The sequence below is a fragment of the Monodon monoceros genome, unplaced genomic scaffold (genome assembly GCF_005190385.1).
Source record: "Monodon monoceros isolate NGI ecotype Baffin Bay Population unplaced genomic scaffold, NGI_Narwhal_1 Super_Scaffold_21, whole genome shotgun sequence".
Classification (NCBI taxonomy): domain Eukaryota; kingdom Metazoa; phylum Chordata; class Mammalia; order Artiodactyla; family Monodontidae; genus Monodon; species Monodon monoceros.
In genome coordinates, this window is record NW_021703778.1 from 143,905,579 (window position 1) to 143,930,593 (window position 25,015).

The 25,015-nt window shown below is 38.5% G+C and overlaps 1 protein-coding gene across 14 annotated transcripts in view; it reads left to right on the forward strand.

Annotated features, from left to right (window-relative positions):
- SIPA1L1 (signal induced proliferation associated 1 like 1) overlaps positions 1 to 25,015 on the forward strand; it is a 377,878-nt gene that overhangs the window by 261,807 nt on the left and 91,056 nt on the right. For all 14 annotated transcript variants that reach the window (XM_029239481.1, XM_029239492.1, XM_029239493.1 and 11 more), the window contains 3 exons: positions 10,505 to 10,679; positions 19,471 to 19,574; positions 22,468 to 22,625. In XM_029239481.1, coding sequence (XP_029095314.1) covers positions 10,505 to 10,679; positions 19,471 to 19,574; positions 22,468 to 22,625 — 437 coding nt within the window. The remainder of the gene's footprint in view (positions 1 to 10,504; positions 10,680 to 19,470; positions 19,575 to 22,467; positions 22,626 to 25,015) is intronic.

Here is a 25,015-nt window from a genome sequence, read left to right on the forward strand (position 1 = left end):
CTTTCACATTCACCTTCCTGATACCTTCCTGGGTTTTTCACTATTGATTCATGTCCATTTCCATTATCATCTAAAGGTCAATAAGAAGATGAAATAACCTGCCCATGATTTCACTTTGTCAAGAATTTAGAGCAGTTTGTGACCCAGCAAATTTAGATCAACTCTGGACTTAGTTTTTCCACCGTGGTCCTACATCTTCATGTATTAGATAATTGAGAGCATCTCTTATGGTGAAAACACATTAGATAAATATATATGTTCACTTATCACACTGTTCTAAGCTCTTTACCAGCATCATCTGATTTAATCCTCACGGCACCCGTGGGCAGTAGGTTCCAGTTATTGGCCTGTTTTATGATTGAGAGGATCGAGGCTTTCCGAAGCAGTGCCATTTTCCCTTAGGAGTCCTGAACACTGGATACGCGTTTGCACGATACTACCTTTTGTTTTTAAGATTTGCAAGTTTTCATCTCTTTTTGCACATCTCAAATTATTTTGGTCCTCCACACTACACTGTGAAATACCAGGAATTTCATTATCTATTCAGGCCAACTTTTCAATAATATGGCTAGTTCAGTCACTTTTAAATTTGCCATATTAATGCCGTTTTTCTTCATCAGTCATTAAAAAACACCTTTATCTCATCTACCCAGTGCAAGAGAAATGAAAGGTCATTATACCAGGCTCTGTTTCAAGGAGTTCACACATGTAAAGCGCTTACTGCGCATGAATAATGATAAAATAATAACTCCTTAGTCCTTTATATGCATTATTTCATCTTTATCAGCACCCTGTGAGAAAGCTGCCGTTATAGATAGTATAATATACTGTGCTTAACTTTCAGAAGTAAGCGTAACTTTTCAAATTCAATAAATGCTAATTGAGTAACCACCCTTTGCAGATTGTTAAATACTGTAGAAAATAAATAGGCTAGTAAGACACAGTCCTTACCTTTGAAGGAGACAAAGTCATAAATTACTGTAATGAAAGGTAGGGTTAATATAACGAGTATAATAAGAGAACTGCAAACAGACAAGCCAGTGGGGCCAAGTCATGATTGGTTCGATGGGTCAGGATGAAACGGGTCAGGATGAAACAGACCTTTCATCAGACTAGAGAATAAGCCGTACGGTGGTCTAGACTCAGAACAATGAGAACAAAGCGCAGCAGGACAGAAGCACAGAATGTGGTTACGGGACAGCAAGCAGTCCTGCCGAGCAGGAGTGTAAGGCAGTAATAAAAACAGATTACTAAGCCAGGAACTGAGCAGTGACTAAGCCAGGAGCTGTGTGAAGCAATTTACATGAATTATTTTAATTAACCCTTAGAATCCTTTGATATAGGTGCTATTATTGTTCTTGCTTTGCCGACAAGAGCACCGAGGCACAAAGAGGCGGAAGGACCCCTCCAGGTCACAATTAGGATCTGGGGGAGGCAAGTCTTGCATCCAGGCATTTGGGCTCCAGAGTCCACTTTCTTACCCAATACACTGTACACCCCATCCTCCCCTCCCCTCCCCTTGAGTGGGAGAAGGAACTGGAAATATGGATCCAAGTTTTATTGCTACAGGCTACAGTGCCCAATATTAAGTATAACATGTAAAACCCAAATAGGATCAGAATAGAGCTTAAAAATAAAGTGCAGTTGCCAGTTTGCAGAAGAGAAAATTGGAAGACCTGTTTTCATTAGGAAATGTCAAGGTTCCTGTACACAGTAGTGATTTTACCTAAATGAGTATCTCCACTGTTTTTCTAGATACTTATTAAAAATACAAAGAAATGAAAATATTTGTTGGAGTCTCTATTTAAAATGTTGCCCTTCAAGTTATTGAAGTTAAAGGGGAAAAGTAATCATATCTAATTAGGTCTGTAATATATATCTCAAGAATAGATGTAAGGAAAGAAGCAGTGTTTATTTGATAATGAATAGCACTGTTCCTTTGATTAAGGGCATGGGTGAAATTCTCTGCTGACTTAGTCTGTTCATTGCCCTGGTGCATTATTCTATTGAAGATAAATGAGTTTGACTAGCCACTTTCCTCTTTGATCCAGGCAGCTGGATTTAAAGAATGAACCATAGGTAAAACAATTTTTCCAAAACCTGTTTTCTATGAATGAAGCTTTGGCAGAACAATGACCATTTCTGAAATTTCAATCTTCTTCTAGATTATGGTATCAGCTAATGAATGTTGAAAGTTCAGATGGCCGCCAGATGGGTTCCATATGTACATTATCAGGAAGACATATACGCGACTGTCCTCAGGTCAGAGAAAGCAGACAGTGGCATTGGTTGCTTTGTCTCGTCTGTTCACAAGTAATGATTACACGGGCTCATCCATGCTCTTTTGCCTGGCTGCGGCTGGGGTGGGTGACTGGACGGGGTCCTTTCCAGTAGTAAGATTTATGATTAACATGACTGATAGCAGTAGCATTCGGAAGACGTTTGGCTGGGTAGGGCTGCAGTTTGCAGTTGAAGGAGCTCAGCATGGCTAAGACTTGCAGTGAGGATTCTTTGGTTCACAATCCAAAAAGACAGAGGAACTGTTTGCAGATATTTCAGTCTTCTTGATTTTAAACTGTGAATTGTGCTTTGAATTCAGGACTTTAATTAGCTAATATCTTCAAATGATCCAAAAATCAAAGTATTTACATTGAGGGATCCCATTTCCACCCTGTTCCTATCCCTCACCTCTCTTCTCCCCATATTACCACTTTTATTTGTTTCTTATGTATTCCTATGTTTCTTTATACAGATATACCAGATATGCATATGTAGTCTTAGTTCCCTTTTTCTTATACAAAATATAGCATGCTGTAAACATTTGCTTTTTCACTTAGTAATATATTTTGGAGACCTTTCTATGTCAGTACACAGAAAGTTTTCCCATTGTTTTTATGGCTGCATAATATTCTGTTTTGTTGCTGTACCATAGTTTACTTCATTAGTTCCTCTATTAATGGACGTTTAGATGGATAACAGTCTTCCTATTACAGACAATGCTGCAATGAAGAGCCTTTTCCTATGTAATTGAAATTCATCTTAATGTCAAATCAATACAAGTACATAAATCATCATTTTAATACCCAATATGAAGCTTTCTATTTTTGGGAGAACTTTTGCACAGCATGTTATTAGATAAGATTATTGTGTGTGTGTATAGAATATTTCCTTTACATTATGCCAAAGATAAAAATAGATTAGAATCTGTCTGTGCACATGTATATAAATAATTTTGACAGCATCTCTGTCAGATTTTTTTTAAATGATCTTTCTACCCAGTATCCATATGTCTTTTTTTTTTTTTTTTTTTTTTTTTTGTGGTACGTGGGCCTCTCACTATTGTGGCCTCTCCCGTTGTGGAGCACAGGCTCCGGACACTCAGGCTCGGCGGCCATGGCTCACGGGCCCAGCCGCTCTGCGGCATGTGGGATCTTCCCGAACCGGGACACGAGCCCGTGTCCCCTGCGTCGGCAGGCGGACTTTCAACCACTGCGCCACCAGGGAAGACCCCATATGTCATTTTTTTTTAAGCAATTTGATTTTTGTTAGTAAATTTCAGTGAAGATAAATTTTCTACCTACCATTTTTTTGCCCCCAACACTGAATTTTTCCAGTCTCTTTGTCATTCTTCTTGGAGGACAATACAGTGGTAAATCTTTAGGAAGTAGTTAAGACAGTTATCATGTTTATGAAGAACAAGCCAAAGTAAATGCTATCAGTGTGAATCATGAGGATTTGAAAAAATGACCAAGGTCTTCATGTCCAGTAATGGTAGAGTAGCTTGTCTCAGACCAGCCCACCCACTGAGAATAACCAGAAACACTGGACACAGTGTTTTTTAAAAATAAATTTGGACTTCTGCTTTTGGAAGTATGGGGTAGATGTAACTTTCCCCTATTCTTCCTGCTAAGTACAGCTAAAAACCTTGTACACGGTATATAAAGCAAACATGAATCTGAAAGGTGGAACGAAGGAAGCACATTGGCTGGGGAACTTGGGATAAGGAACGACATAGTGGTCACTGATGATAAGAACGGAAATAGAGAGGAACTTCCTCAGCTTGATTAAAAACAGCTACAAAAACCCTACAGCTTACATCATAGTTGGTGAAAGACTTAATGGGAACAAGTCAAGGATGTACACAGTCTCTATTGCTATTCAACACAGTACTAGAAGTTCTAGTCAGTACAATAAGGCAAGAAAAGGAAATAAAAGTCAGGTGGATAAAGGAAAGGAAAATATAAAATTGTCCCTATGTCAAATGACATGATAGTCTATGTACAAAACCCTAAGGAATCTACAAAAACTTTCTAGAATTGCAAGGTGTGTCCAGCAAGGTTGCATGATTCAACATCAACTCACAAAAATCAGTTGGATCTGTTTTAATGAACATGTGGAAACTGAAAATAAAATACAATACCATTTACAATCCTTCAATAAAAAATGAAATAGCTGGGTATATGTATACCTAACAAAAAATGTTTAGGACTTGTATGCTGAAAACTACAAAACACTGATGAAAGAACTCACAGAAGACTTAAATAAAATAAAGAAACGTACCATGTACTTGGATTGAAAGACTCAACCTATTAATGATGTCAATTCTCCCCTAATTGATATCAGTTTAACACGATCGATATCAAAATTCCAGCAAGATTTTTGAAATTATAGACAAGATTATTCTGAAGTTTATATTGAAAGGCAAAGGAACTAGAATAGCCAAAACAATTTTGAAAAAGAATAAAGTGGGAGTAATCATTCTACGTGATTTCAAGACATTATATTATATTGGTATAACTACAGTAATCAAGACTGTGTCTTATTGGAAGGATAGATGCATGGATCAATGGAACAGAATAGAGAAACCAGAAATAGCTCCACACAAATATATCCAACTGATTTTTTTGACAAAGGTGGAGGAAGGTTAGGCTTTTCAAACAAGGGCGCCAGAACAATTACATAGACAAAATAATAAACTTGACCGAAATCTCACACATTATACAGAAATTTATTCAAATGGATCATAGTTTGAAATGTAAAACTATAAAAATTTTTGACAAAAACATAGGAGAAAATTGGGGGACCTGAAGATTGGTGAAGAGTTCTTAGATATAACACCAAAAAATATTTCTCTTCTAGAAAAGAAATAATTGAGAAACTTGGGTTCATCAAAATTAAATCATCCTGCAGCACTTTTTTCCTTGGACATTTGCTGTTTTGTAAGAGGCTTGAGGCTTAAGTATAGCATAAAACTGCAGATAAGAAGTTAGGTGACAGTTCAGAGTTTTCATTAATTTCATGGGGGCTGCAAAAATAAAAAATAGAGATCAAGGGTCACTGGAGAACTTGGGATTTGTTTTTAAAAAATCAAATTGAAATTCGAGAACTGAAAAAACAAAAAGTTAAAATCTGAGCAGATGGGTTAAAGCACATTAGACACAGCAGAAAATTGATGAAGTTACCAGCAAATTTTTAACTGAAGAATGTATACAAGAAAACATGAGAAATACAGAAAAGTGCCTAAAAGACATGTGGGCCATAGTGAAATACATATATGTAATGGAATTCCCAGGAGAAGAAGAGAAATTAAAGCAATATTTGGGGACAGAATTGATGTCTGAAGAAATACCAATAAAGAAGTTTCCAAAACTGATGAAACACACGAATTGAGACAGAATCAAGGAGCTCTGCCTACTGTAAGCAGGATAAATACAAAGAAAATCAGATGTAGGCCCATCATAGTAAAAAATGCTGAAATTAAAAGAAAAAATCTTAAAAATAGCCAGAGGAAAAAATACTTTCAAAGAAGAACAGTAAGACAGACAATTGGATTAAAATTAACCATTTCCTGAGCTATAAAGCATAATGAAAAGGTGGAAGCCACGTTTCTAGAATGCTGAAAGAGAAGAACTCTCACTAGGAATTTTACCCAGCAAAAATATTCTTTTAAAATGTAGGCAAACGTATTTACAGTGGAAAAAAAAAGAACAGTGATTGTCTGAGGCTGTTAGTTGATGCAGGGATGGACAGCAAATGGGAACCAGGAAACTTGGCGTGATAGAAATGTTCTGTGTTTTGATTGGGTTGGAGGTTTATTAGAAATCATTAAACTGTGTACGCCTCAAATGGATGCAGTGTTTACTGTTCAGAAATTATATACCAGTAGTTGACTTTAAAATGGAGTCAGATTTCTGTTTCCAGCCAAGATTAAAAGAGAGGGACTAGTTTACTTTCCCATGTGAAGCAACTTTTAAAAGCTAGGCAAAACAACAAAACATTGGTTTTTATGACGTTGGAAGTCAGGTAACAAAGGACAGTGGTCTCTGGGAGGTGGGAACCAAATGAACAGTAACATTGCACCAGCTTTCTGCCTGAAGAGAGTTTCCAGGCTGCGGAGCTGGGAGGGGCACCCACTTGAAGCCCAGGGGCCTTCCTGAGTAGAGATTGAGATGTGAGTCCAGAGAGAGAAAAGATTTGCAGAGCTGGGTACTGGTAAGTGCATGTATTTGAGGAAACTATTTGCGGCCAGGGTAAGAACCGCTCTCAGATTGAAGGGGGCAAATCCTCAGACCTCTGGCTGGCTGAGAATAGTTCCTGCTCCCACCAGGCAATCTGGAAAACCTCATACATAGTTCACATAGCATTGGGTAAAGTCTCAAAATGACTTTGCCTCAATAATGGGGCAAAATTAACCTCAAATTAAATGCTGCTCTATTAAGACCTGTCAGAGTTTGAAAGGAAGAACTCAAAGGATCAAACTATTTCCAATTAACTGTGTCCCAGAACAAAGCTCAGGCATCTCTCAAGGGTTCATGACCCACATTTTGAGAACTGCTGGACAATGAAATACCTCATAGTGACTGTTTTAAATCTCTGGATTAAATCAGACAATTGAAAAGATTTTGTAAGAAGGGAAGAACTGGGTTGTTCTCATGGTCTGTGCTGCCCCCAGTGGCCTTCCTCTGGCTGTGACATCGGGAAAGAAGAGGTGAAAATACGGAACTTCTTAAGAGGTCTCTGAGTACTTGGCTATTCAAACCTGTTTCTACTGGTAGAGGGCTCTGACTTTATCATCCATCTTTCCAGGAACTCAGGGCTGCGTAAGTCAGATTTTGCAGTACCTGTTTCTTTGATTCTTTGTTAAAGTGCCTATTTTATGAGATGAAGAGCAATTTTTGTACTGTTGGTTCCCAGCTGTGGGAGCCCAACGTCACTTTTGGTGGGTGTTGAAAGACACTTTCTTTATTGAGATTCAAGACTTTCATCTCAAACAGAACCTTGGTCTTGTTGGATTGACCATCATCACTTTTTACAATGCAAACATTTGTTGAGTGTCCAAACACTTCCATCAGTGCTCCATATGAACAATAGATATGCAAGGATGGAACTGTACAGCATGACTTCACAGTCATCCAAAAGCAAAATCCTAAACTGTGGATAAACCGAACCTGTTTCCAAGATGGCTTCTGGCGTCATCATAACTCTATTTTGAGCATTACAGGAAGGTATTACATATTCATATACATAAATCCATACAGATGTGTTTGTGTGTGTCTCAAAAAAAAAGTGTTTTATATAACCTCAGAGCAATTCAAAATCCCCAAACCGTAGCTCTAAACTCCATTTCCATTTGCTCTTTCTCTTGAAATATTCTTTATTATTACTTACGTAACTCCTCCTTAACAACTTCTCATATTCTGGGCAGAGAACAAGGTTGCTAACTGAAGATTCTAGGAGCCTGAGTTCACAGAATACCCACCTACCTCGACTTTACTGCAGCAGAAACAAGGATACAGTCATAGTGTCACCTTCGAGGACAGAGCACTGACATTTGGCACTGTTTAGAGGAAATTTGACATTCCAACAAATTTCCTCATCCTCTTAAGGGAGCCTTCCTTTCACAACGAGCAAATACCAGTCTGTTCTCCTGTCTGCAGGTGGAGCTCACTAGAGTGTGAGAAACCCGTCAAAAGAAGGCAATACTCTGTCTCATTGTCCTTGCATTCTGCTTCCACAGTGGTTTGGGGGAAGTTCTGTTACTTATCTTCTCGCCGAACTCTTTTTTCATATATGTAAATGAATCCTCTTGAATATTGCACAGTGAAATCTTAGGCCTTTATCTAAGAAGTTTAAAAAGCCACCCACAAATCCAATATCACTGCGATGCTTTCCACTGAACAGGATGACTTTTGTTTTGCATTGTTGCATGAGAAGGCTGATCTGGGAGGCACAGAGCCAAAGAGCAAATAACTCCAAGCTCCAGATTGCTTCTTTTCTTTGACAGTTCTCCCTGCAGGGGGAGAGTAAGAATCTGGCTTCATTAAGGACTTCTTTTGTAACAGACATAGAGCCTACCACTACTTTTTTATTTGTTGAGACCTAATAGGATACTCAGCTGAATTCTAAAGCCAAGATGAAATCGCTACCTGTGGGAGTTCCCCTCTAAGTATTAGTAACATTCAGACCTTTGAAGGAGGCCAGCTGCCAGTGGTATGTGGTAGGTTTTACTTTCTTTTTCTTTACTGCATGTGGCATTCAAAAAAAAGTGAACTAAATCCTAAATGTGTTTCTGTTAATAATTAAAATGAAGCAGCGATAATGCAAGGTTGGATGCTATTTTAAAAAGATTCCGACATTGGTATATCCAGTTATTTGCAAGTTTCAGATTTGGAACTTTGCCTTCCACTTGTGGAAGTAGGCCGAGTAAAATCAATTCTGCACAATTATAGAAGTCCTAAGGCGCTCTCATGCCTCTGGGTCATGTAAAAGCTACTGAATCTTCCTTGTCAACTAGTTAGCGCACAGTGGAGAGGGGGGGAAAGCAAGCAGGAGTTCCGTCATGACATTTTCTAGTTATCACCATTCTGAACCATTTGGTTTAGAAAGTTGAAAAAGAGTTGCTTAGGCTCACAGTCTTGTGTAAAACGATAGGAGCTGGATATGTTTCAGAATTAAGAAAGGTCCAGCTTTAGAAGGATAATAAAATGCATGCGGCATGGAGTAATAGTCCCCAGGATCTGGAGCAGCACCCCACAATCGAACACATTAATATTTCCCCAAAATATGAATATTCACAGAAAGAGGAATAAATTAAAAAGTATTACTGTCAGCTCATATCAAGTTTTACTGCCAAATGTATTTGCTTAAATTTGGTTTTCAACTGTGGAATTGCTAATAAGGGGCTATGGACATACGTTGCAGTGACAGAAATAGAGCACGACAAGCCTGGTTGAGTCCTGGTAATATTTAATAGAACCGAATCACAGGGCTGATAATTTATGATCTCTCCCTACTGGACCAGTTACTTGCTTTTCCCTTTTCTGACCTTCTCTTTGCATATCTGTCAAACAGGGATAATATTTGCTTTGTAGGCTTTTATGAGGATAAGATAATGTAAGTTAAACACTAAACAGTGATTGGCAGACAGTGGCTGTTCAATAAATGTTAGCTATTAAAATTTTGCCTCTTCTCTTCCCCCTTCCCTTTTATGAGATAAAAATTTACTGATACAGTGGTTGCAGTGCCACTCTGGAAACAGGCTTAAGTGATATGGATTGCCCTGATTTTACTAGAGAATTAAAAGTCTAAATTTTAAGATTGAAAACTCATTTAGTGTTAAATGACTAATACAACTTTAAATTTTGTTTATAGAATGACTAAACTTTTCAGTGATGAATGAGTGTTTCTATTAATGTTATATCATATTTAAATTTCTTGAATGCTTTGTTTTAGCTGTATTTGAGGAAGGAATATTTACCACTAGCTGATTTGCCATTATGAGGCCCCTTTTAAAGTTTCTATCCAGGTACTCGTCTTCTAGAAAAATATTTGAAAAGCATAGTGTCTGATGCTAGTGCTGTCACAAAGATATAACCAAGATTTATAATTTAATATATTGGAAAAGTGGCATTAGGAGATAAGTCTCTTCCAATTTTACCCCCCCACATTTTATAAAAACTTTAATAGGCTTTTAGTGCAATACAGTTTAAAGTAACTTTTGTAAACACAAATAGACCCACAGACATAGAAAATAAACTTATGGTTACCAAAGGGAGAAGCAGGGGAGTGATAAATTAGGAGTGTGAGATTAAAATATACACACGACTATATATAAAATAGATAACCAACAAGGACCTACTGTATAGCACAGGGAACTACACTCAGTATTTTGTAATAACCTGTAAGGGAAAGGAATCTGAAAAAGATTGCGTGTGTGTGTGTGTGTGTGTAACTGTATCACTTTGCTGTTCACTGAAACTAACACAACGTTGTAAATCAACTGTACTTCAATTAAAAAATAGAGTATCTTTTGTAAAGTAGACCTTTACTTTTAAATTCTTAAGGCCTCCCTTTTTAAAAGGGGAAGAACGAAAGCAGAAGGATTTCAAGAGAAGAAAGAGGTTAGCTTACTTGATGGGCATATGGCCTACAAGACTTAGTAGCATTTAAGCGGACAGAGTGGGTCTGCCTATATTTATATGCATTGTATCACCTGCCTTCACAGCTGAACTATCAGCAGAAAGTAGGCATCATGTACTGCAAAGCTGGACAGAGCACGGAAGAAGAGATGTACAACAATGAATCAGCCGGCCCAGCCTTTGAGGAATTCCTCCAGCTTTTGGGAGAACGCGTTCGGCTCAAAGGATTTGAGAAGTATCGTGCGCAGCTTGACACCAAAAGTAAGAAATACTTATACCCTCCTACTAGGCGTATTGTCCTCCTGCTGTGTTGATGTTCACCTGGTAAGTTGCCTGTAAAACAACATGGCCACTTACTGTAGAAAACTGCTGGTGATGGGGGAGAGGAAGAAGCCAGAGAGGGAAGATGTGGCTCTAAAACAATTGAAGACCATAGTCAAAGTAGCTAGGATTGGACTTTTAAAAAAATAGTGTTATCAGAAATGGGGAAGGTAGAAAGCAGTGGATGGAGATCATGCAGAATTGCCCCTGGATAGCGTTGCACAAGTTTCACTATATTTAGCTGAAAAACTCCTGCAACTTAAAACCATCTGGTTGCAAGCCCTAGAATTTTTGACTTTCACTAACTCATTTCATAATCCTTGTGCATATCTGTGTAGTCAGTCATTGTATGGTTTTTTAATCATTTTTATATTTTAATATCTAGAGGTATTTTTGTTTATTTCCTGTTATTATTGTCCATAGTCTAACTTAATCTCTAAGCAAATAGGCTTAGCTTTGATATTAGTTCGGCTCGTAAAATGTGTTGATTCAAAGCACAATAGTGCAGCAGTCTGTTTAGCTACAGCTCGTGAACATAGAGGTTTGTCCCTTCCCATTCCCAGGTGGTTAATAAAAGAGTTATGTTCTCAAGTATCTAGAGTATGTTGACTTCTGCTCTGCGTCTGTGTGAAGGCAATTTTAAATTTTATCTCAAAATCCACCCATAGACACCTGTGACCTGTTTTTCTTTGAGAGGATCTTTGGATTAGCACATCTGTATTGCAGTCTATAGTAATCGCTCTGATTTTCTGTACAGGAAATTAAATAAGGAGTTGAGTCATGAAAACAGAAAAGCATTCATAAACTCTACTGCAGGGAAGAATTTCCTGTTGCCATGGTTTTGCTGTTGCCAACTTGGAAACGACATGCAGGAGAACCTATGAAAAACCATAAATAGCCTAGACTCTTAAATATTATTTTAACGTTCCATATTCTGCTTGCAGCTGCATAATATGTTAAATCTCAATATGCCCTTAAACTCTTTTGATCAAGATATTTTGACATTTCCTTTGTAATTCCTTCACGTTGTCCCGATTTGTTGTGTTATGTAAATTATCACCACAAAGAGCTATTAAAAGGGTCTGGGAAGAAAATGTAATTAGCGCCTTGATTCTGTCAATGAATGGCCAGATTGGGAGTTGGTAAGATTATTTATTATTTGTGTATTTACACGGTCCCAGCCATCTCTTGATGATGAAGGGCAATATGAGAAATGTATAGCAAGGGCAGACTTAAGCAGTATGGCACTGAGTAAGGCAGTGGAATAAGCAAGATAAGCACTTTGCACATTTTGCCCCAATATGCCAGTAACTGCAAAGGCCTGGATCAGCAAACTGCCTCTAATGGCACATTTTTCAGTTATGTAATACATCCATCTGGGAAGGGTTCCTTTTCACTGAGCTACTCTCCTTTAAGGCTCCTTGTAACCTTCTGAGGCATAGCTCCTGAGAAAGAGGGTTCAGTTTCCTTTTCTATCCTTTCAGAGGGTCAAGTTTCCTAAAGGGAATGAAAAGTAGGAAAGTGTTTCCATTCTAAAGCCTGAAGAAGACAGTATGCATATTTATCTCTCTTACTCCAAGCTAGAAGAGACGATTAGCCTCATCACTTAAATGGGTATTAAACAATAACAGACCACAGAAATAGGGATCAACCAGCCTCTGCACTCTCCCCAGCAGCCTTCTACTGGCCAAGACACACCCAGAGGTGAGACTTTGTTCTGTGTACTGTGAGATAAGCTCACCACATCTTACCTAACTTTACGTTGTGTTAAGAAATGCTTTCAATAAGATCTTTTTTTTTTTTTTTTTGCGGTACGCGGGCCTCTCACTGCTGTGGCCTCTCCCGTTGCGGAGCACAGGCTCCAGACGCGCAGGCTCAGTGGCCATGGCTCACAGGCCCAGCCGCTCCGCGGCTCGTGGGATCCTCCTGGACTGGGGCACGAACCCGTGTCCCCTGCATCGGCAGACGGACTCTCAACCACTGCGCCACCAGGGAAGCCATCAATATGATCTTTAAAAAGAGAAAATGCTTTCCAGAACATGTGTTCCTAAAGGATCACTCCATCTCCATATAACAGTGTAGTTGTCACTTGGATCTGTGGATTTGTAGTCTTCATCAAATTAAAATATTATTTGCCAAACTCATTTTTTAATTTTTCTGCACCCTCCACCTTCTGAATCTCTAATTACACATATATTAGGTCACTTACTAGTTGTGATTTGATTTTTAAACTTTTTTTCCCCTCTGTGCTTGTGTTTGGATAATTCCAATTAATGCATTTAAGGCACTGTATTTTTCTTTTCTTCCATAGTGTCTTAATCTGCTATTATCCAATCTAGTGAAATTTTCATTTCAGATATTGTGATTTTCAGGTCCAGAAGTTTCATTTGGGTTTCCTTTTCTTTTTTTGGGGGGGGGGGAGTTCTCTTTTCTTATATTTTCCATATTATTCTCATTAGGTTCATGTCCTCCTTTAAAGCCTTGAACGTATTTATAGTAGCTATTTTAAAGTCTTTGTGTGCTAATTCCATCATCCGTGTCATTTGGGGTCTCCCTTTAACAGATTTTCTCCTGTTTTTGAGTTACATTTTACTGCTTCATCTGTCTGGTTATTTTCGATTGGATAGTGGACATTGTGAATGTTTCTTCATTGAGGACCTGGATTTTGTTGTCTTCTTTAGAGAGTGTTGTTTTATTTTGGTGGGCAATTAATTTAATTATAGAACAGCTTTATCTTTATGAATCTTGTTCTTAGGCTTTTTTAAAGCCTACCTAGAGTAGCCTTTACTCTCTGGCTAATTTAGCCCTCCTGCTAAGGCACCTGAATACCAGCATATTCAGTGAGGTATCTCTGCTGTGGTCAGTCAGAAGTTGAATGACTTCTACCCCTGTGTGAACTTTGAGAATGGTTTGGCTGACAAATCTCTGGTAGTTGTTATTTCCCCAATAGTTTTTCTTTTCTTTTTTTTTTTTTTTTTAACTGAGATATGATTGACATATAACACTGTATTAGTTTTGGGTGTACCACATAATGATCCAGTATTTGTATATATCCCGAAATGATCACCAAAACAAGTCTAGTTAACACCTGTCACCATACCTAGTTACACAATTTTATTTTCTTACGATGAGAACCTTTAAGATCTACTCTCTCAGCAACTTTCATTTACGAAATACAGTGTTATTAACTGTAGTCACCATGATGGACATTACCTTAATGTTTTTTCTTTCCCCGGCTTTTGGAACCTCACTGTATGCTTGTGCAGCTTAATATTCAGCCCAAGACTCAAGGGAACCCCTGTGTAGATTTCCGAGCCTCTTTCACCGTGTGGTTTCCTCTTCTTTGGTGTTCTGCCCAGCCGCCTCAACCTTCCAAACCTCCAGCATGTTCTAGCTCCCCTCTTCAAATCCCTGCTCTGTGCCGTTGTTTTGAAAGTACTTCCAGGTAGAAAGCTGGGTGGGGATCATAGGGCTCACCTTCTTTGATACTTTTTTCTCAGGGAACACTATCCAATGCTGCCTATTGTGAAATGTCTGAAAAAAGGTTGTTTCAGGTATTTTGTCTATTTTTCTATTTATTTACAATGGGAGAGCAGGTCCTCTACCAAGTGCTGTTATGGCCAGAAGTAGAAGTCTTAGATACTTGTTACGTGTCATCTCATTTAATCCCCACAAACTCTGCTAGATGCCAGTTATCCCCATTTTACAGAATTGGCTTCTTTCCATTAACTAACATGCCCAAGGTTAGGTAGCTAGTAAGCATTAAGGAGGGAGAACAGGTCCTAGTGTTATGGTTAATGACGTGTTTAGAGAAAGCATAAATGTAGAATTAGGTACAGTGAAGCCCGAAGAGCTCTGCCTTGTGGCTGTATCTTCCCCTCTCTCGAGCCCTTGAGCTAAAAATACTCAAGCCGTCTCATGAGACAGCTCCACTTGTCATGTATTATAATTATATTCAGATTTTAGTACTCTGGTAAAGGAGGAAGAGGCTCAGGAAAGGAAGGATTGATGGAACTGTCAAACCATTTCTTCTTTTTCCCAGTGTTCCATACAAAGTCCAGTTTCCATCTCAGAAATAAGGACTTCTAGCAAACAAGCTACAGATGTGTCAGGGGTTGGAACAGTTCTGCAATGAAGAAACTTTCAGGAGTAAATTTTTTTCTCTCATTATTTGGATGGCATAACCTCTAGATAATTACCATCCCCTCACACTACCGTAAATACGAAAATAAGCTTCCCACCAAGCAGTTTATTATTTGAAAGCTGGAGACCACCCTCATTTTAAGCTGTGTGTATGGATTATTATTGGGGAAATTATTTCCCGAATGAAGCATGTTTGTCAAGTCAGCACGTAAGAGACTTAGAAGCCCTTTGAAAACCATTCCTTCAAAGCTCTGCCTTCTTTGATTTGCCACAATATTAGTGAATGTTTGTTGCTTCCCCCATTTTTCAGCAGTATTATAAAGATCGTTGAGGGCTTCCCTGGTAGCGCAGTGGTTGAGAGTCCGCCTGCCGATGCAGGGGACACGGGTTCGTGCCCCGGTCTGGGAAGATCCCACATGCCGCGGAGCGGCTGGGCCCGTGAGCCATGGCCGCTGAGCCTGCGCGTCCGGAGCCTGTGCTCCGCAACGGGAGAGGCCACAACAGTAAGAGGCACGCGTACCGAAAAAAAAAAAAAAAAAAAAAAAGATCGTTGAGATTCACAGTCTTAGAGATGGAAGACTTTTCATAAAGAAAATAAATCCTTTATTTGGAATATTTAACCTTTGATAAAGAAGGGAGTAAAACTAGCATTATTTAAATGTTTCACACATGCAAAGGACTGTTTGGAGTTCTAGAGACTGATGAATGAAGAAAAGTTTTCTTTTTTCATCTCCTAAACTTTAAACTGTGTTATAGTGTAAGGTTTTTCCTTTGAGTGTTACTGAGATGCAGTTGGCAAAGAAATTAAAATATGTAAAAGGCCCTATTTAAGGCAGCTACACTTTTTATCTCAACTGCACAAAATTCTAAGTTCTGATCAACACATTTCTTGAGCATCTTTTATGGGCTAGTACTTTGCATTGTTTCAGTCCTCACAACAGTGAGAAGAATATCGAGGGGCGAGGGGTGGAGAAATGCAGTGACTTGTTTGTGGTCATTTAGTAACTGATGCTGGAGGTATTGGAATTCAGGTCTTCATACTTGCAGGTGGGAATCCAGGTAATTGCAGGTATCTTGCAAAGTGCTCAGTAGGTAGAAGATAGTAGTGACTGATTCCTAAGTACCTGTCCCACATCATCGCTTATCCTTTTTTCACCATATGTTAGTGATTTTAAGAAGCCTTCAGTCCTGGGCACATACACGTGCATACTTGCACATTCCCTGAACTGACACAGTATGAATTCTCCTGTCATGGCAAAGGGTGGTATTACAAACTCTCCTTGATCCCTTCCTCAGTGAAGTAAAGTAACCTACCTCCTGACCATGGTTAAAGGTACGCTGAAAAAACATGAGTAAATATGGTAGATGCCAGAGAAGGTGGGATTCTCGACTTCTCCAAATACTTTGTTACTGAATGGGTGAAATAGTACTACAAGGAGGCGTGAACAGTACTACAAGAGGTGTGCCATCCAGTGTTCCAGATGTTAATACTTGTCCCCGGCTGTGCTTCTGAGCATTGACCTCTGCATCCCCAGACCCGGAGGCAAGCTTTCATAGAAGGGAGATCTGGGGTCTTAAATGGATGGCCCTCAGCAGCCAGCTGACTGTTGTAGGATTTCAAGCTATGGATAATAATCAGATCCGCAACCTGTCTGCGATTTTGTTCTGCATTTGATGTGTTCTGTAGTGGTGAGGACGTTCATAAGCTGAGCTTAAGCTTTCTTCATTCTATTGACTTTATTAGTCTGCGTGCAGTTAGGTCATGAGATTGCTTTTCTCTTTGTATTCATAAATATTTAAAACTAGGAACTTCCCCCAAATCAAATTGCTTAGGCTTGATCCTTTATCTAGCTTTTCTGAAGTCAAACGTATCTGTTAGTGACCAGGAAGTGGTTACATAAAAATCGAATTACTTTTTCCTGATTCAGATTCCTACACATCCACCTTTATCATCCAAGCTTTATTCTCCTTAAAGCAAAAGAGTTGAGCCAAGAGAAGTCAAGGATGAATATGACATTGACCGGATCTGAAACTGCTTCTACAAACTTATTAACCTATTCATACCATCTTCAAATAGAAGTGCCTAATGTAGGGTATTATCACTTATCGACACCTTTTCAAAGCAGCTGACAAGAATATTCTTATCATTCCTCAATTATTCAGTGTCTTCTTATCATCTAGTTTGAATATTAGAAATTTTATTTTCTGTGACTTAGTGTAGAGGGCTGACCTTATTAGTGGATATACACCATTCGCTGGTAGTATAATTTGGAGGCAAATCACATGATTATCAAGATGACCTATAAGATGCCCAAATTTATTTTTTAACTTTTAAAGCTCCATACAAATATGAAGGAGCATTATCTTCTTTTTATCCCTCTTCTATAAACATATTTTTCCCCTTAGAAATCACTCAATATATACTCTTTTCAACCAGAGAAAAAAAGATTTTTGTCATTTTCCCAATGGTCATCTTCCTGATTTTCATTCTGTTAAGTATTTCATGGTCACAAGGTCACTAAAATAATAATAATAACAACATTAAATGCCTTATTCTTCAGAGAATATAACATACATTCAGTTTCCATTCTCTCTGGTAAAGTTTAGCAATTATGTACAGTAATTTCAGGATTTTGGAATTCCTTTCTTCTCAGAAAAGAATATTTCATTGTTTTTGCCCTAGTTTCATGTCTGAAACTTTTGAAACTGTTTCCAGACTGTTTAAAATTATCAGCAAAGCTGAGATTTTCAGAGGTCCCTAGAAGAAGACTGGTCATGCAGCATCCATTGTATAAAATGAGGCAAGCGTCGGAAAGAGAGAAAGGACAAGAAATAGAAAACAAATTATCTTCAGGCTTGTCTTCATTTTCCTTTCCTGGTAGTAATGCCTTTAGAATTAGAAAGACATATAAAGCAAAATGTAGTAAATGAACACTGGATGATAATTTGTTTTCTAGTTCATTAACTTTGCTTTAAATTGACTTGAAACACACGTAAGTACTCATCACAGCTGACACATTGACTTGAAAGTTGTAAAATGTGTGAATCAGTTCTAGAGGTATTTATAGCAAGGGTCCTTAACAACAGAAACCTTCTTCATATTCAAGATCTGTCTTAAGTAGGTCAATGATTTATTGCAGTTGTATTTTTTTGTGGTAATGGTCATTAACATTTAGAAGATATTTTTCTTGGGGCTTTACGTGTCGGTACGTATCTTTGCAGTTTTTCAAAAGTAGTCTTTGCTTTATTCTACATTTATCTTGTTTTTAAAATCCTTTGTGTTTTATGCCCTCTTCAAAATTAAGATCCAGGGTTGAAACTCAGGGCTCTAGAACATCTTAACAGGTCTCTGCAAACCTCCATTATGGTCTATTCTTGGAGCAGCGCCTAAGGGCAGTGCAGCTACTGCATTAGAGTCCCCTGGGGGTGTCTATTAAAATAGATTCTTCTGCCCAGCCGCACACCTACGGAGCAGTACTTCTGGGAGTGGAGGATGGGAAGCTGCCTTTTAAGCGGCTTCCTAGCGGATTCCATGCACACTCCAGTTTGAGAACTACTGCCTTTCGGTACATGCCAGAGGCTGTCTTGCAGCGTCATTCTCTAAAATGCGGTAAAGTGTTTGCTCCTTAGCAATATGGTTGGTGGAGGATTGAGTTTACCCAAAATGAATGCATTTCTGTTCATTTTGCCGCCTGTAAGTCCAGGTCCTAATCTAAAGATATTCCCCTTCAATTGGACAGTTAATAATTCTCTTTGGTTTCCAGGTATTTATGAGCACGTTGATTTGTTAATGATTAAGGGGGTCGAGGTTGTTTTTCTCCTTAAGGAAGGTGAGAACAGAACACACTCAGTCTTAAATTGTTGGACATTGCTGTAATACCTTTGTTATTCAGTGTTACAGTCTTGTTAAGTTTCCATCTATTAAGAACAAAACGGTTCTCTTGCTTGAGTCAGAAGTATTGGAAAAAATGTTCTGAACTTGAAGTCTGTGGATGGAATTCAGGGGCCTGTGAACTTGGATGGGAAGTAATTTTACATTTATCTTCACTGACCCCTAATTGAAATTTAGCATTTCCTTCAGTTATGAATGTAGGCAACACACCACAGTAGTATAAGCTCTACCTGTGATTCTATCACCAGTAGAAAGCATAGGTATTTTCATACTATATTGTTTGTTGTTGGAAGTATGTCAAGATACTGCTTATGCACTTCACTATGTCAGAATTATAGTAGTTATTAGACCAACTGCTTAAACTTATTATATAAATCTTATGCTATTATATCATTTAAAAATTGTTTTGATAGTGGTATTTTTCAATCTATTGATTTCTGTTGAAATCTTATGTATTTTATGTTATGCATTTACAAATATTATTCTCAGAAGGAATCCAAAGGCTTCACTAGACTGCCAAGGGGGGGGATTGGGTACAAAAAATGGGTAAGAACTCCTATACTGTGTCTTGTCTTAGGATGTCTTCATCCTAAACCATTTCCCTTTTTTTTTTTTTTTTGAGATCCATCTCTTAAATGAACTATTTTTCCTATTGTTACAGTTGTCTCATGTATTTTTTTTTTTTTTTTACTGTAGCTGATTCCACTGGAACCCATTCTCTGTACACAACATACAAAGACTATGAGATCATGTTCCATGTTTCTACCATGCTGCCATACACACCTAACAACAAGCAGCAGGTAAGAGATCCTTGTGTCATCTGTGGGTTTTTTTGCCCTTGTTTCATTTCCCCCAGAAGCCTAAGTGGCAAGTTTATAAAATCTTAAACCAGAATTTAATGTTGCACCTGTCACAGCAGCAGGAAGCTTTGTACTTTGTGGAAGTAAGGAATAGCAAATGAGCTGAAAACAAATGAAGAGACACAAATTCTAGGTTAACAGCCAGCTGGATGGCTTTGTGAATTAATCATTTGCTTTTCACCCACGAGAATTGAGGTTTTCCTGAAATCTGAAAAGAACAAGTTGAAATCATGGTGATGAGATGACTCTGCAGGGTTGCAAAGAACACATATGAGTGGGTGAAATTTCATCTCAAGAGGCCAGTGTACAAAGCAGGAAAGTACTGATGTTTCATTTCAAATTTCAAAGGAGGTTTCCTCCACTAACTTGGAGAAGAATCAAAATGTCAATGGGGGCTCAGGAAAATGTTTTTTCTTGATGTGTTCTTCAGGGGACAACATAAGTAACAATTGCATTTGTGTACCTCTTGTGTACCTCATACACAGAGTTTCTTTTAAAAAGATATAAAAGCACAAGGCCTAGTACTAAAATGTAGTCTGTGAGATGATAAAATGCGAAAACTAAGAAATGGCAGATGGTTACAGAGCAAGATGGAAATGGTACTGTTTTAAAGAGTATGTGGTGGTAGTTGTTTTTAAAAAGTGTTTTAAAACAAATGATACCAAACTGAAACTTAAAAGAACCAGAGAACTAACAGACTCTCCTTTCAGTAGCTGTTACAAACACAGCAGTCTAGTATCACTTCTGACCTTAAAACGGACATAGATTTTGTTATTGTCAATTGTTGTACTAACAGAACACAGGGCCAGCTGCAGAATGAATCACATCCTCTTTCACAGAATTTAACAAAATATGGATCGAATCTGAACACATCGTCACTTTAGGTTTGATTACATCACACATCTCAGTAACAAAATCTTGCCTCTTACGATTACCAAAGCAATCAAAACGTAGGAAGCAAAGCAATGAATCAGCTATAAATCTGAAATAAACCTATTTTAAGATAAATTCCCCTGTCTGGAGTTTATTGACAGTTTGTTTTATGCAAACTCCAAGTTCTAGATTTTTGAGAGGAAAATACCCTGCTAAGAAAAATATACTAAACTCACTCTGACCAGACAGTAGAGAGAATTTAAGAACATCAACAAATGATCTTTAAAGGGGAGATGAAGGCTTATTCTACCTGATTGCTCAGCAGAGAAAGGTAACATGTGGGGGAATGGGGGTAAAAAATTTAGTAACAAGACAATTGTATATCCAGCTAAATGAGTCAAAGGGCTGAGCTGAGTGAGTTGGCATTTAAGTGGACATCCATCCAAATTATTTAATTTGGGGTCCAATCAAGGCAAAAGTATTATGGTCCTGAATCAGAGTGAAAGAATAATTTGTATTCTACATATTAAGAAATTTAAAATTCTCTAGCTAAAGAATTTATTTCTTCTACATAGATTATGTTATGCTTGGAAAACCCAGAAAGAACGTGTCTTTCAAAATCTTTTTGCAGAAATTGGTTTATAAATACTGTCTTTTTTTTCATTATATATAATGTGAGATGGATAGGTTTATTTCTATTTGGGTCCTTTAGTAAGACAGTAACATTACATATCAGGCCATATTTTGAAGGAAGAATGACATTGTATCAGAAAGACAATGGCATCTATGCAGGAATGACATATACATAGATTGTATTTGAACTTGATAGGTTCAAGATTCTGAGGAGATTAATAATCTTTGATGATGGGTATATTTTATATAGCAATCAGTACAGAGCAGCCTTTATTTCTGTAACATCTGATAATATTCCATGTTTAGAAATGAAGTACACAGCCTCATTAGAAGATCATTTGGGATGCTTTAAAATTCCTAAGGTTAAAAGTACATTTCCTGAACATTCTAACTCCCAATTCTCAACCCTAATCTAATAGGCTGTTGTTTCTCCCAGCTGGCAGCCAGTACTCAGTCACTGATTTTACTGATACGTAATCTGTGTAAGGTAAAGTCACTGGAGACTGTTTTTTTAAAGGTTTATAAATACAAGCTTATGTCTAATAGATAGTTTATATAAATGTCACGTTTAGTTGTTTTCCTCCTGGTAGGAGCCTCCACGTAATAAATATGAGTAATACAAATTTTGTTCAGTTTTTCTTCACATGATTGAGTTAAACTCCCTAATAACCCCTTCCTAGAGAGGCGCTGAGCTAGGATGATTTGGAGTGCCTGAATTTGAAAGCCACTTTTCCAAAACACCGTTTAATGTGAAACAGAAGGTGGTCTTAAGTAGCTATCACTGTAATTAAAGAAGCTATTTAAACCTGAAATTTAACCTGCTTTAAAACTGTTAGAACATTTTGGAATATTATTAATTTCTGTATTCCCAGCTTGTGCCACAAAAAGTATTATCAGAAAACACCTTAGCCACATTTCTTTAAATGAAGCTAATTAAATCAGAACATAAATTGCGTTGTAATTACTTTAGCCGTTCTCATCTTTAAAAAATACTCCCTATGGCAAGTTTCTTACATGAAAATGGAACAAAACTGTTGTTATGGAAACTGAAGATTTGGAGATGCTGGGACTTGGCGTAATATGCTAGAGATTAGTTAGATCTATTTGAATGGACTGTGTGTTTTATGCAAATTTCTGAATATTCATTTCCATATTCTTCCTTGGAGGGAATGATAAGACCTGCTAAAATATGGGCAATAACTGTGTAGGTTACCTCCCCTAATATGTACTGATTAATGATGAATGTTTTAAGTACAGTTACATAAGGGAATCGGGAGTTACAAGCAGAGCGTTGTCATTTATGTCTCTTACTTATGTTTTCTTTTAGCTCCTACGGAAGCGGCACATTGGAAATGATATCGTAACAATTGTTTTCCAAGAGCCTGGAGCACAGCCATTCAGCCCGAAAAACATCCGATCCCACTTTCAGCACGTTTTCGTCATTGTCAGGGTTCACAACCCCTGCACTGACAGTGTCTGTTACAGGTACTGGCTCCAGAGGTGGCTGGATGGGCATTGGTGCGCGGTCACATCGAAGGCCCCCCTCCAGCTCTGCTTTCTGAAGTTGCAGTGGGAAGTCTATTGCTATTTATTTGTGTCTTTAAACTATGCTTGCGGATGGCTGAATTCACAGGATGACGTAACCTGATGGCATTGACATTCCCCAGACGTGTTGGTTAGACACCTGCCATTTCCATTTGCACCTCCTTCTTAGGTGGCATCCTTCATCCATGCCATCTGGACACCAGCTAATTACTCATGCTGCTAATTATATTTTGCTTTTGCCATGCCAAAAGCAGAGAAGAATGCTCATAATAAGTAGGGAAGAGAAGTTTAATTTTTTTTTAATTATTATTATTATTTTTAAAAAACCCAAACCCTTGCTTAGGGCTGACTTGATTACCTCTAACATTTCTGACTGCAATCTTAGGGGTATTTCTATGCTTTGTTAAGCATTTGGTGGAATGGTTTCAGTGTCCCTCGTTGACCTAGTCTCATGAGTATCAGAATTCAAGCATCTACCTGCAGAGGCCTCTGCAAGAATCCTGGAGAGGGTTGGTGTTGAAGAGGGTACGAACCTGTGATGCTGTGTTGACGTGAGTGTAGTGCCAAGAAGATGTGCGAGGATGTTCTAGCATTAGTAAGATGTCCTAATAGGAATCTATCCTTTCAAAATATGAAAGATTATCATATCTTTCCATCCCTAAAATTTAGAAGACAAGACTTTGTTAATTTTGGATTTTTGTTTTTGAATTAACAGAGCCACCTACACAGAAAGTGGCCAGTGCAGACAGATAATTGGTTTGTTGTGAGATCTACAACTGTCTAATCCCTAGGTGTAATGCAGGTTAAATATAGGAGAACAAGCAAGTTCAGGGAACAAAACAAGTCAAGGTTACATTGGACTCCTGCTGACTGCCATCATCCTTGCCCATTCCACAGTAACTACGTATGATGAGCTCTAATTAGAAGCCCAGCTCTGATCTAGGCACCTTATTTGTGTTACCTCATTTAATTTTTTTTTAAATTATTTTATTTATTTTTGGCTGCGTTGGGTCTTTGTTGCTGCACGCAGGCTTTCTCTGGTTGCGGCAAGTGGGGGCTACTCTTCGTTGCGGTGCACGGGCTTCTCATTGCGGTGGCTTCTCTTGTTGCGGAGCACAGGCTCTAGGCACGCAGGCTTCAGCAGCTGTGGCATGCGGGCTCAGTAGTCGTGGCTCTTGGGCTCTAGAGCGCTGGCTCAGTAGTTACAGCACACGGGCTTAGTTGCTCCGCGGCATGTGGGATCTTCCTGGAGCAGGGCTTGAACCCGTGTCCCCTGCATTGGCAGGCGGATTCTTAACCACTGCGCCACCAGGGAAGCCCTCATTTAATTTTTAAAACCTCTGAGGTAGGTGCTGTTTTAATCCGTTTTCAGATGAGGAAATTTAAGCACTTGGGGGTAAGGTAACTTACACAAGGTCGGCCGGTACTAGGTGGAGTTTAGGTTTGAATGTACCAAGTCTAATTTTAGAGCCCAGTCTCTTAATGGCTCTGCCATGCTGTCTTCCTCCATGCCATGTGCAGTAGGGGTCTTTGCTGCCCCTGCTGCTGATGTACTAGCTATTCCTGAACTTCTCGGGTGCCAATATGAAAACCCCAGACCAGGGAGTTCTGTAGCTTCCTAGACTCAGTGGGTGGAAACTCAAACAAAGGAAACCTAGATCTGAAGCTTTTTCTCAAGAATATGGTCTCCAAAAGCTGCTTTATTTAGGTGTAGAAGGAAAGAATTAGTGCAGAACATTTGACTGTAATTGGGGTGGATAACTATTTGCATTTAGAAAATACCCCAAGCAATTGAAATGTTCTATGTACTGGATTCGGGCAAAGGATTTCATACTACTTTGTAGATAGAAAACTAAACCCTTTTTGCAGTGGTCACTAGGAAGTTTGGGGAGTGGAAAGCTATGTACTTTCTTTTAAAAAGAGATTCTTCTTTTAAAGGTGTTTGTCTAAATAAAGTGCTGTCCAACAGAAATATAATTCAAGTCACATATCAAATTTATATTTTCCAATAGCCATATTTTTAAAGTAACAAGAAATAGGTAAAATTAATTTTAACAATATGTTTTTGACCCAATAGTATATTTTATTTACCTGATATATCCAAATATTATTATTTCAACACGTAATTTTTTTTTTTTTTTTTTTTGCGGTACGCGGGCCTCTCACTGTTGTGGTCTCTCCCGTTGCGGAGCACAGGCTCGGCGGCCATGGCTCACGGGCCCAGCCGCTCCACGGCATGTGGGATCTTCCCAGACCGGGGCACGAACCCGTGTCCCCTGCATCGGCAGGCGGATTCTCAACCCCTGCGCCACCAGGGAAGCCCGTCAACA